The following is a 12,363-nucleotide window of genomic DNA, read 5'->3' as shown; positions in this document are numbered from 1 at the left end:
GCTGATATGCAGGTTTTAGTGTTGCATATCAAGCAAAGCATACAATCACTGTAGGATAATGTGTTATTCAGGCCTTAATTAATTAATCGAGCACAGCACAATTTTTCTCGAGTGTGCAGTGTGTCTGCACACTGTAGTACCCTAGTAGCTATAAAACATTATTTTTCTTGAATGCTAAAACCGAAAAGTACAACTAATCCGCAGTATCACCTCAAAACGTAGCCATAAAGTTACCTCTGATTTTTACCTTTGGGGGAGCACTCAACCTTATGGTCATGTCCGGTGCAGGAACACCAATGGTTCAGTGCTTCCCTCCCCCAAAAGAGTAGTCACATTATAACAATATGTAGCAGCCATATAAGATGTACAAGGCAACCACAAAAATAAACAAGCAATCCACTTTGGAAATATCATTCTGCAACTTGAACCATTATCTTGAAAGTGCCATTTTTTCTGATAAATTTGACTCTGACCAAAGAACTTGGCATCTCTTGACAAAACTGTGACAAAACCTTCTACTTGGTGTGTGTAGGAAAATTATCCGCTCGGTATCGCAGTCAGTGTAAGCTCTTTCGGGACATTCTCCACATCCATAATACAGTTAAATAGAGATGATTTGACTGAGCACTGACTAGAAGTACTTTCCAAGGCTTTTGTGAAGCCATATACTAAAGCATGACTTACATTGTTATCCGCAGTTATTTATGATGTACAACTTAATTACACTGCAGTCAATTCAGTCTATGCAATCCCTACTGATCAGCATCCACTCCCCACAGACTTTTGTTATAATAACTTGTTCCACAGGGTATGATTCGAGGAACAGATGGGCAGTATGAGGCACACAGTAAAATGTAATACATGATTGCAGGTCAAACAGTATTAATTAATACAAGTTTTGTGATATTCACAAATGTTTCTGATAGTTTCTTTACCATGTGAAGTGAGTGCATTTACCTGCATTTTATTGTTTCTCTTCCGTCTCTTGTCCCCACTGTGGTAACCAACAGCAGTCTGGCAGAAAAAGTACATATTACATACATTAGACAAATGACATATTATAAATATGGTAGCATATTACAAATCGAGGGTTGTGTTTCAGGGGTTAAACACAGTATTGTAACACACACCACAGTATTGTAACCACAGTCCTATTGTAAAATAAATATGTTTTTACCCCTCTTCCCTGTTGTTTTCATAGCATTTGAAAATAAAAACAGAACTCCTCCTTCAAAATCTGCTTTTACAATAGCCGCCCAATGTGAGAATACTTTGCAGCTCCTGAAATGAGACCGCTACATTGTAGCAGAGCGTTTCAATCTCCGTGCAAGTTCAATGGGGGATGTAATGCATTGTTGTTCTGGATGTGAAGCACAATTAGCAGCCATTTGTATCACACAGGCCAATTATATGAAAGCAGCAGGTGGGATCTGCTAACACATCTGATGCAGCCGCAAGACTTGCTTTATGGCTAAGCACCGCACACAGTAGCGTAGCCAGATAAAAAAGTTCGGGAGCGATTCTACGGAAATTTTAAATGCAGGAGGGGATGTCACCCTTGTTTTCCTTCTCCTAAATGCACTACCAAAGGTGCGATTTCAGGGGGTTGGTGGGTGGGGTTTGAACCCCCGAAACTCCCTCCCCTCTGGCTACGCCATTGACCATACGTTTTTTTTGCATGGGATACGAGTTACTTGCCGAAGGGCCGCTAGGCTGTAACGATTTTTTTGATATACGATATATACTTTTACTTTATATACAATACTTTATATACGATACTTTATATACAATATATACTTTTTTGGATACGAGTTACTTGCCGAAGGGCCGCTAGGCTGTAACGATTTTCTGAGGGGGGGGGGGGGGGGGTCCGTTTGATTTATTTTTTGAGCTCCTTATTAATGCTACTGTGGTGAATTTCCAGGAGAGCGACCGTACAAGTGCCACCTGCCTGAGTGCGGACGAGCCTTCATTCAGTTATCGAACCTACAGCAGCATTTACGAAATCATGACAGCCAGATGGAACGTGCCAAGAGCCGACCCTTCCATTGCAATATATGCGGCAAGGGCTTCGCGTCGGATAGCAGTCTGCGGACTCACAGATCCAAGGTGGGTGGCCTCCCCTGTTATTGGCTCCGCTTCTGCTACGGATAGTGCAGGACTATACCCGTGTTGAACCAACACCACCTAGACAGCAGGTCAGCGCGGCTCTGCGTAACGTCATCCTACTGTCCCGGCGAATGTGGCGTCCTGGCGAAGCAGACGACGTGCAATTCATTGGAGAGGCCTTCTCCTCTAGGTGGTGTTGGTTCAACCTGAGGACGGCCCGTAATGTTGCCCGTCTAGCCTGAGAGAGTCACTTTCACGAGAGAAATTTTCAGTAGCACAGTGATGTAGCCAAACGTGCCAGTTTCAGTGGCTCAAAGCTCTTCCCCACCACTAAAAAGGGAGAGGGAAAATGAGGCTGAGGCTCCCCCCATGTAAAGTTCCCACGGGCCTGTTGCACGGCATTTGGGGACGCCCCAAACCGTATCCTGCAGCGTCAATTGTGGTCTTCTAGCAGGAGGTTTGTCCGTACACAGGCATATGTTACCTACACTGCGGCTCTTAAAAATCGTGGCAGTTTGAGGTTGCCCAAAACCGTATTCTGCAGTGCCCATTTCGGTCTTGTAGCAGGAGGTTTGTCCGTACAGAAGCATATGTTGCCTACACTGTGGCTCTTAAAAATCGTGGCGCAATGATTTCCACAAACGACATGAAGTTCCTGGTACAGTGGCAAGGCAGGGAACACGCTGGACACGACTGCCTAGTAAGGGCGCCCTGCATGTGAGGAGGGAGTTGGTGCTGTTGTAGCCGGGCGAAACTTTAGCGCAACAGGCCCATTAAACCCCCCACCGAAAAACTCCTCTGGCTACGCTACTGCGGCTGAGTCCCCAAGTATGCAGGGCTCCAACAGTTTCATTGTCCGTAATGCCAAAATTTTACATGCAATTTCTCGAGTGAAATTTCTTTACGTGAAATTACAGTGACCAGAAAGACGTAAATTCTACATCAAAGTTTTGAAATGGCAGACCTCTTAAAGCTCGTGGGTGACAGTTCGACTGTTCTGCTCAGAATACTGACCTTACAGTAGTGTGACCATTGTGGCGCCTGGAATAAACCGCGGATGCCTCGAGTAAAACCAACTGCATTCACACACTTTTCTAGCAACACGCAGCGCTGATCGGTGGAGCAGCGTCGCAGTCTTGCCCGATCTGCCACAAGATCTGCGTCAACGCGGAAGCCCTAATGGAACACATGCGAACCTCGCACAAGGACCCCAACACCTCTGGAACGCCAAGTAAGCGAAAACAGGCCAGGCTTGCACGTAAGCAACAGCTACAGCTGCACCTGCAGCAGCAGCAGCAGCAACAGGCATCGTCCCTGCATACGCAGCCGATGCAACACAGCAGCCATTCAGTGTCAGCAAATGCATCCGTTGCTGTGCCTACCTCCATTGCTCACTTGTCTCCCTTCCCCGTGCGATCCTTAGCAGGTCCCTTGGTCATGGCCAATGTGACTGCGATGGGCTTGCCACTCTTAAGCAATGGGTTGGGCTAATGACGGTGCAGTTGGTTCGAGGGACCCTGTCGCTTTCGTGTAATTGTTCCAGCGCTGTGGCGCGTTCTTGTTTTTCTGGCTTGGGACTCTGGAGGTTCTTCACTTTTTCCTTCGCTCTTTTTCTCCTGTTTGTTCATGGTGTTGTCCCGCTTGACATCAGTCATGAGTGTGTCTTGTATGTGTGTTGTTTTTATGTTTCAGAGTGTCGGATTGAGTCTTCCTTTCATAATGGCCTTCCACGTGGCCCATTTCCAACATGAGTGAGCATGGAGAAATTTTAACTGAGTAGCAGTTAGCAGTTGAATTTTAGTTTGTTTAGAGTACTGAATAAACCGACCCTTGCTGAAGTAAAAACAATTTTAATTATTACACATGGGCGTTCCCAGAATTTTTTCTATGGGCTCTCGAAGAAGTGCTTACACCCCCCCCCCCCTCTTTTTCTGGAGGTGGACATTGAGGAGTGTGCAGGTGTTCAGATTTCTATTATGACATTTGAGAATAGTCATTACGACCTATTACTAAACAGCACACTATTTTCACATGCGACCTTGGAGCTCCAGGGGGGCTCCAAGGTCGCATCCACGCCCCCCCCTTGCACCCCCTCTAGGTACGCCCATGTTATTACATGTATCCTTGCTTTAACCGACGTTTGAAGTTAATTCCAAAAATGTGAGGATTCATCAAAGATGAATATCACCAGTTGTACGGTAGTCGAAAATATGGCTTTTCCAATTTGGATGGCACAACATTCTCCCTATTCTTAAAACAACAAAAGGGGTATTTAATGGTACACGTGGAAGCTATAGTATCTTTTTTGTCAATTCTTTGTATGTTTTGTGAATAACATGAATCCCCCCAGACCCTCACTGCGGCCGATATATACCTTCTTCGCGACGAGCGTGCTTGGCCACGAGCAATCTCGAAAACGCGTGTGTGTGACTTCACATATTCCCTATTTGTCCCACATGGCAGGCTGGGGCCTGTAAGGGTTTTATAGTTCCTGAGGCTTGCTGCGACTTCGTGATGCTGCTGGAAATGGCGCGGTGACTATGAATTAAGAACGGCGTTGCCAACGTAGATGTACAGCCATTTGTCATACGTCAACTACGTACTTAAGGCAACACCGTGAAGAGACTTGAAAGAATGGCTCCTTTTGGCGGAACATGTGAGAACCATGTAGATGACGACTCATGTGGAAAATGTCTACGAAACTTTGAAATGTTCTCCCTTAGCTTCCTTAGAAACCACTGTTAATGTTGTGGAAGACCGGTGTGTTACGCTTCACAATCGTCGTAGAACTTGAATTCTTCTTCGTACTTCTGCTCTGGGCTGCGGCTGGTACAAAAAATTCTGGCGAGCAGATGAATGGTGATTAGCTATGAAGCTTTGCTTATGGGGATTTCAAAACAAAAAATGTCGCGCGGTTTTGTTGTTTTCACGGCACAATCTTTTATGCATATCACACTGCAGAATGTTATAGGTGTGAGAACGATTGCGTAAGTGAGACTTGACGGAGAAGAAACGCGCAGAACAAAGACTGGTACTCACTACCAATAACAACAAAGAAAAACGTTACGGATCACGCATCCTCAACTGCATTCCGTGGTCCAAAACGTCATCTACACCTTTCATAAAACAGTTATGCTATCACACAAAATGCTATAAATTATAATTAACTTCATCCCTTTCTGAACTAAATGAAAACAAATGCTCAGGTTGTACCCCCCAAAGGTGCATGTAAGCGCACCAAAGTTGTCTGTTAACTTTATTTATAGCTGTCCGATGTGCGAAGGTCATACAATACATTTTTATATAAGTACGTTAACTCTCCCTGCACACCTGAAGAATACTTATACTCTTTTCTTGGAATACAGATACCGTTCTACTGCACCAATACAACGTTAGGGGAGTTCTACAGATGCTGTATTGGTCGAGAAAAAGTCAGGCTGTACGTGTAATTCTATGTAACCCTTCCCCTCTTTGACGTTTTATGGTTAGCCCGGTTAGACACTGCTGTGCTCGTGGAAATCACTTATACTTCGAGGCACAGTCAAGGAGATGTGCTACGCTCATACCGGCAGTGTTTCCTTCCTTCACATGCTGTTGGTGTGCGGAGGTACTACTCCCTTTGCTGCAGCATACAATGCATTAGTACAACACACCTGGCATTTGCTCGTAGTTGTCATGCCTTCTGTTTAATTGTAACAATGGTTCCTGGGCTCCCAATGAGGATCATAACCATATATCAAGTGGTTTTGTAGTTCCTGCAGGTATGTAAACAGGTCGATGTTAGCTGCAGTGCGAAGCATTTTACTGTATATCCGAACAGTGTGTTCTGAGAGATGTGTAGTATACTCTGTAGCCAGTACCTAAGTCATCAATAAACACGTTCGATACTCCTAACATGCCTCGCTTGCGTTACATTATTTGCACACTCACAGTGGTACTGCTGGCAACATTGAAGTAGGCGAATGGATGATACCCTTTGAGATAGGAAGGAGTGACAGCCTTCAGAGTCCCATCTTTTGCCTGTTCTTATTATGTGTTCTGTTGCTTGATTTTTGGCTCTTTGTCACATTGACCAAGTCCCGTGTATTCATCTTCCTCATATCCTGCAACTCTTGTATTTGCCCTCTGAGCAAGTTACTGCATGGTGATGCATTTGCTGACTGGATGCCTTCTCTCTGTGCTACCGGTTCCTTTTCCCAGTTGACTTGGCTCTATAGGTGTAAGTGGATCGTGGGATAATTTTTGAATGCATACCGTAGTTTTGCTGTTGCTGCACAGAGGAAATACCGTGCACTGACCGTTGCTGTTCAGGACACCGGAATGACCATGTCCTGCCACGTTGAATGGTGTGATGACCTTACTTGCAAGTGTGTCAAAGGACATCACATCCATGCAGCGTTTGGGGAAATTGTTCTGGTTCCAGTAACTTACAAAGCAGTTCTCGCATTCCTTTTACCTGCATGATATTGTGGGGGCCTATTACTTTGTCTTAGCTCAAAGGGTCTTGTAGTCTCTTTGGTTAAGTAATATAGGTGATTATCCATTGTTGAAAAACTGGCAAAAATATTTGTGAACAAAAATGTGCCAGCAGTCTTTTCAAATATGGTACAAAAACTTGCCTTTCCAGGAGGGAGAGAGGCTCTATAGGTATTGCTTTGGTAAAGGATTTTCGTGGATGACCATTAGGTATAAGACGACAATGAGAAAGTGCGCACAGGCAAGGGTTATAAGTAGGGAGTGACTTTTTCGGGTTAAACCTGATTCCACACGGTTATTCCCCCACAAACTGACTTCCGGCCAATTCGGGTTAAACCCGAATTGGCCGGAAGCCCCGCATTCCAGTCACTATGAAATACTCAGGTGACGTTTCCACTGAAGACCAACAAAGGTCGCCACGTTTAACACATGTAAGAGTTGGGTCACTTACGTTCCCAGCAATACACCCATGTGTGTCAGCACTGTCTATGCCTTCAGGGACTAGTGCTGGTAGGTAAAAAAAAAAGTATTAGGAAAGGACTTAATAGACAAGAGGAGAAACACGAACACCCGATAACACCCGAAGGCACAATTATCGCCCAATTTCTCCCCGAATCACAGATTCCAAAATAGAACCCAATATTTACCCCCCGAATCTGAGAAAAGCATTTAACCCGAAAAGGTCACCCCCTAGTTATAAGGGGCGTAGCATTATCATTGGACAACATTTTGTTTCTTTGTCTTGATGACAGTTTGAAGCTGGATCCTTATAAGGACGATAAAGTTGTACTGTTCTACACGAGTCCAACAAGTACTTGTGCAGTTCTGCGATATATTTCACCCCTCGTTTTCACGCCCCCGGTAGCGCTGGAGTCAAAGTAATGGACCCCGATTACTTTGTGTCTCGTCTGTCATTGGTCGTCACACCTTCTCCACGTAACGACAGATGATGAGCAAAGAGACAAAGTAATCGAGGTTGATTACTTTGACGAGAATAGAGTCCCTTTCTAGCTCTGCCTGGCATACCTACGTTAAGATTCACAGTGTGACGATACCACATCACTGGTTACCAAGTCACGTCTGCTCTTGTTTACAGCTTATTCATCATTTCGTTTACCTCTGTTCCTGTATGCCGTTTACTTCGATCCTTGATCGACAGTAACGATTCAGTCCAATCAACGTGCACAATCATGTACAAAAAAACAAAACAATTATAGTGGTTAGAGAACGTACTAGTGCACATGAATTTAGTCCCCCGCATGGACATCGAGCTACGGTTAGTTTGCTTGCATATTTTTAGTTTGCACTCTTTTTGCTTTGTTCTGGGGAAACAAAAATTGCAGCCGACATACAGCACAGTCTCCTTCAAATGCTCGTAAAATCAAATGCAGGCATCATGTGGGGAGGAGAAGACGAAGCTGGAGCCTCACAGCTTGCAGAGGATATAGGTATGGCCACCATTACTTATGCTGTTCTTGTGCATGTTCATTTCTTGGATTGTTACAAAAGACATTCTATTTATGGCAGCGTTCACAATTTCTTACACTGTGTTTTGTTGCTGACATAATATTGCTTACACCTCTGCCACATGGGCACGAAAAATAACGTTAAGTGAGTTAGGCGTGTCACTCGTGCCGTGCTATACGAAGATATTTAATGGCATTCATTTGAATGACATTTTCCGCTTAATGAGATCGCCACAAGTCATTCCCCCATGAGATGCGTACCCTCGCTCCCATTGTCTGAGCACAAGAGCAATTTGGAACTTCCATAAAGGCATTCTGTACTGCATGCCGCACAATTGTTTTATAAATTACACGAAAACAGGCATTATTTTTGGTGAATGTTAATGATGGCTTTTGCGCATATTTGCTTTCGGCATAGACAGCCACCTGACAGGCAAGATGACAACCGTTTTCCAACATAGATCCGACCGTCGATTATGAAATAATGCGAATTTTCTGGTTTTGCGATATTTTGGGTAGATTCAATCTCTTTGAGCACATTTACGCTCTTCAAGTGTACTGCATCTCGTACGCGGCTAGTCAGAAACTCGTATCGACATCATCGCGTCGAATTTCATTCCAATGTGACGTGTAGCATGACTATCATAAGAAATGGCATTCGGGACCCTACTGACATTACACCCTAATGTCATTTTTTCTGCCGGTGTGGCGCAGATATTAGTTTGAACTATAAAGTGTCAAAACTTTCACGCCAGGAATATCCCTTACATAGTTTTGTAAACTCACAAACATGTGCAGTGAACCCTCGTTAATATGACCCCCGATAATATGACACACTCACTTTATGACCGTTCTTCTTGGGAACCGTTCCGCCGCCATGTAAATTCTCGTTAGTATGACAATCCGCTTATCCGACTATGACCGAGATTTTTGTCCCAAGTAGGGTCAAACACAGGTATTATATTCTCGTTATTATGACCACGTCACATGACCTGCTGAGTAGCCCCAATGGAGAGGCTACACACGTACCTCAGGCAGAGGGTGACACGTGTTGAAGTAGGGCGCCAAGGTTTGGGATGACTCCTGATGTTGTTGACCTCGAAATTACTCATAGCGATTTTCGCGGACTGCCAAAGCACTGTAGTGCTTAAAACAGCAGTGACCACAAGACCAGGTCACACAGTGCTGCCGCTGTGCTGCTGTTGTGCACCTAAGAATGGCCGGAACGAAGCGGTTTCTGAGGTCAGCGGATTGTGCGTCTCTCTTTAGTACGACAATTCGCTTTATGACCAAAATTAGCGGGAACGGCGGTGGTCATATTAACGAGGGTTCACTGTATTCTGACAGCTTTTCTGGCATACGGGGCTGAAAGTTCTCTTGCGTGCCAGGAATGCATGCTGCACTGATACCTTTCACGCGAACACGTATTCCTAGGGCTTGTAATGATCACGGCTACTCCTTCTGACATATATTTTCGGGACACTGCCATGCTCCTTTAGAAACAGAACACACCTGCCTTCAATGGCATAGCCAAGGTGTGGGGTTCCAGCCCCCAGAAATTGTAGTTTTTGTAGAGCATTTGGGAGAGGGGAACGAGGGTGAAATCCTCCTCCCCCATGCAAAGTCTCAATAGAACCCCTCCCAAAATATTCTTTTGGCTACGCCGCTGCCTGTCTTCTGCACGGCTTTTCACTCTGTGGAGAGAAGCATCTCCGTGGCTGTCCGCGATACATACCATGTATGCACACGAGTAGCATTCCTCGGACTACTCCATCGAAAGATGCGAAAAATGTGTATATCGTTCTGTTGCCACATAAATGCGAGCACCTAATGTCACATCTTTTTGTGCACTGCTAACCATGGGGAATGCTCTGCGCAACAGCAGCAAAATGTTCCATGGCGGATGATGGTGTCCCATGCGAAGTGCGCAATATCACACTCCTGATATTTCGGTACTGATTGAATGCATAACCTATCATGCAGTGGACGAGTCATCCCCTTGAGCTGTTTTTCCCACGAGTTTCCTTCCACTAGGATATTCGATGGAGATGTCGTAGATGTTGAATAGGCGGCTAATTTCATCCCATGCCCATTATATCAGTGGCAGCATCAACTACAATTTCATTATATTTCATGGATATTAATTACTGCTTCACCCAGCTCTACTGCTGGTTAAAAGTCTCCCAATACAGGCCTGTACAACCAGCACCTATCAGAATGTTGTCCAAGCGCAGTATTGTAAAGACGATTATGATAATTGCAACACCAGCAACCTGCAGAAACTCAGTTACTTTTTGGACTTGTTACCGTACCATATAGCAATATTTTAAATAACATTTCCGAATACTGCAAAGAAAACGAGTTTTCCTCTGGATGCGTAATAGAATTCGAGTACGCTCAGAGCGCGACATTACCCTTGCTGCACAAAAAATTAGCGTGATTATATACGTTCGATATGTGTCAAACCGCGAATAAAGTGATTGTCGGCATGGACGCCCGCGCGTTCTGGTGGCTCGTTCTCGCCAACTGCGTGCGTCCGCTATTCCCTTAAGATTCTACCCACTTTTGCAAAACTAAAGCAAATGTTACCTGAATAGGGTAGGTACCTCGTGTCTTATCGGTGATGTAATGTTGCAACAAGACGCGCTTTGACTGGAATTTCGGTGTGTCATTCACGCGGGACGCAGTCTTCGCGGGCTGTCATACAGTCGTCTGCTTGCGTCGAGCTGGTACAGCGCCACCGCACGGCGGTCATCTTCTCTTTTTTTTTAAAAATAATTCGGTAGTCTGAAGAATTTGTAGCCTGTTTCGAGCAGAGAAACGACGCGATTTTATCTGGACCGGAGAAAGGTCTAGCTGGCCAACAGAATACTCCAATCGAGTTCATCGCTCAAAAGCACGTGACCCTCTCACGTGATTGCCTGTCGCTCTTCCTGCGCTCTGGTAGTGCGCTTAGTTCTGGTTTCGGCTCATTCGGATAGCCAAATTTGGCTAGGTTCGCAAAGGTACGTTCGTTTGTCAGGGTGTTTAATGAGGACGGTTATGAATAGTGATTGACTCAAATTCTACTATCTCGTATTTCTCAGAACGCAACCAGTTAATAAGTTGATTAATTAATTTTAGCTAATTAGTCGTCTAGTAGCATACACTATCCAACAGGCATAAACTATCCAAGGTGGCATCAGTGCTGCTGTCACAGCTTTTTGTACAAAATCTGTGTAGTGTAAAGTAATAATAATGTGTGGCATATGTCCTTCACTATTGTTAAGAAAAATAAAAAGGAGCCCCAGTGTTTTTCTTGCCCAAAATACAAAATTCCAAAGAACACACACTTCTACAGCTTCTGTTTATGCACAGTATAGCATACAAATATAGGGTGGCATAGTTATCTCACACAGTAACAACATTGCTGCGCAGGCAAAAGGCGTACCTTGAGCCACCCGTGTCCTGTGTGTGGGAAAGCGTACGTGAATGAAGGGTCTCTACGAAAGCACATAAGCAGCCATCCTGAAACCGCATCACTGGCCTCGCCCTTGCGTATGTGGCCCTGCACTGTCTGCCACAGCGTCTTTACACAGGAGTCAGGTATATGATGCTTCACCATCATGCACAAGGCTGCGCACAAGTTTACGGAACACGCTCCGGCGTGCTCCTTCGTCAGAATAACACATCAGCAGCGAATAGTACTGTACGGAAGCAACGCACCGAAGCGTATTCCATAATTGTTCCGTAGCCGGAGCGTGTTCTGCAAACTTTTGTCCAGCACTGTACTATTACTTGTGTAAGAGGGATGCTAAGAGAGTCTAACGTAAGTGCATGGATATGCTAATGCTATTATATCGTAACATAATTTCCGTAGGGCTTCTGCATCACATGGAGCACATGCGCATGGATCCCAAGCACCAGTTTGCTGCTCAGTACCTACTGAGCAGAGCTGCCGCAGAGCGCCGTGAGAAAGAAGCTGGACCATCAGCTGACCTGCTCGCTGCTGCCACGGGGCCTCAACAACAGCAGCAGCAACAGCAGCAGCAACAACAGCCGCAACAATCTCAACAACATGGTGTTGTAGCGGGGCAACCAGCTTCATCTCTGGCAGCACTACAGGCCACTCATCTGGTGCACTAGCCAAACCAAGCCAAGCCAGCATTATTGGGCAAGTAATTTTGTACTGTATTTAACATTCGATGACCTGCTAGTTCCACCCGCAAAATAGCCCTGCAGAAGAGGCTGATGTTTTTTTTTTTTTTTGGTTGTTGTTGAGAATACACCTGTAATGTGCAGAATACATCTTCAAGGTGGTGTTATGTGTGAT

The 12,363-nt window shown here is 45.0% G+C and overlaps 1 protein-coding gene and 1 long non-coding RNA gene across 5 annotated transcripts in view; one reads left to right on the top strand and one right to left on the bottom strand.

The window, feature by feature from the left end:
- Positions 1-12,363, bottom strand: part of LOC135369702 (uncharacterized) — a 181,939-nt gene that overhangs the window by 165,046 nt on the left and 4,530 nt on the right. For both annotated transcript variants that reach the window (XR_010415116.1, XR_010415117.1), the window contains exon 2: positions 958-1,014. This is a non-coding gene — a long non-coding RNA (uncharacterized LOC135369702). The remainder of the gene's footprint in view (positions 1-957; positions 1,015-12,363) is intronic.
- Positions 1-12,363, top strand: part of LOC135369700 (zinc finger protein rotund-like) — a 141,159-nt gene that overhangs the window by 125,552 nt on the left and 3,244 nt on the right. For 2 of the 3 annotated variants that reach the window (XM_064603218.1, XM_064603215.1), the window contains 5 exons: positions 1,925-2,109; positions 3,208-3,340; positions 7,929-8,033; positions 11,469-11,636; positions 11,911-12,204. In XM_064603218.1, coding sequence (XP_064459288.1) covers positions 1,925-2,109; positions 3,208-3,340; positions 7,929-8,033; positions 11,469-11,636; positions 11,911-12,176 — 857 coding nt within the window. In that variant the 3' untranslated portion in view covers positions 12,177-12,204. The remainder of the gene's footprint in view (positions 1-1,924; positions 2,110-3,207; positions 3,341-7,928; positions 8,034-11,468; positions 11,637-11,910; positions 12,205-12,363) is intronic. The other variant, XM_064603216.1, reaches the window with a different exon arrangement.

This window comes from Ornithodoros turicata, chromosome 10, assembly GCF_037126465.1.
Source record: "Ornithodoros turicata isolate Travis chromosome 10, ASM3712646v1, whole genome shotgun sequence".
Taxonomy (NCBI): domain Eukaryota; kingdom Metazoa; phylum Arthropoda; class Arachnida; order Ixodida; family Argasidae; genus Ornithodoros; species Ornithodoros turicata.
This window is presented reverse-complemented; position numbering and strand designations above follow the sequence as displayed.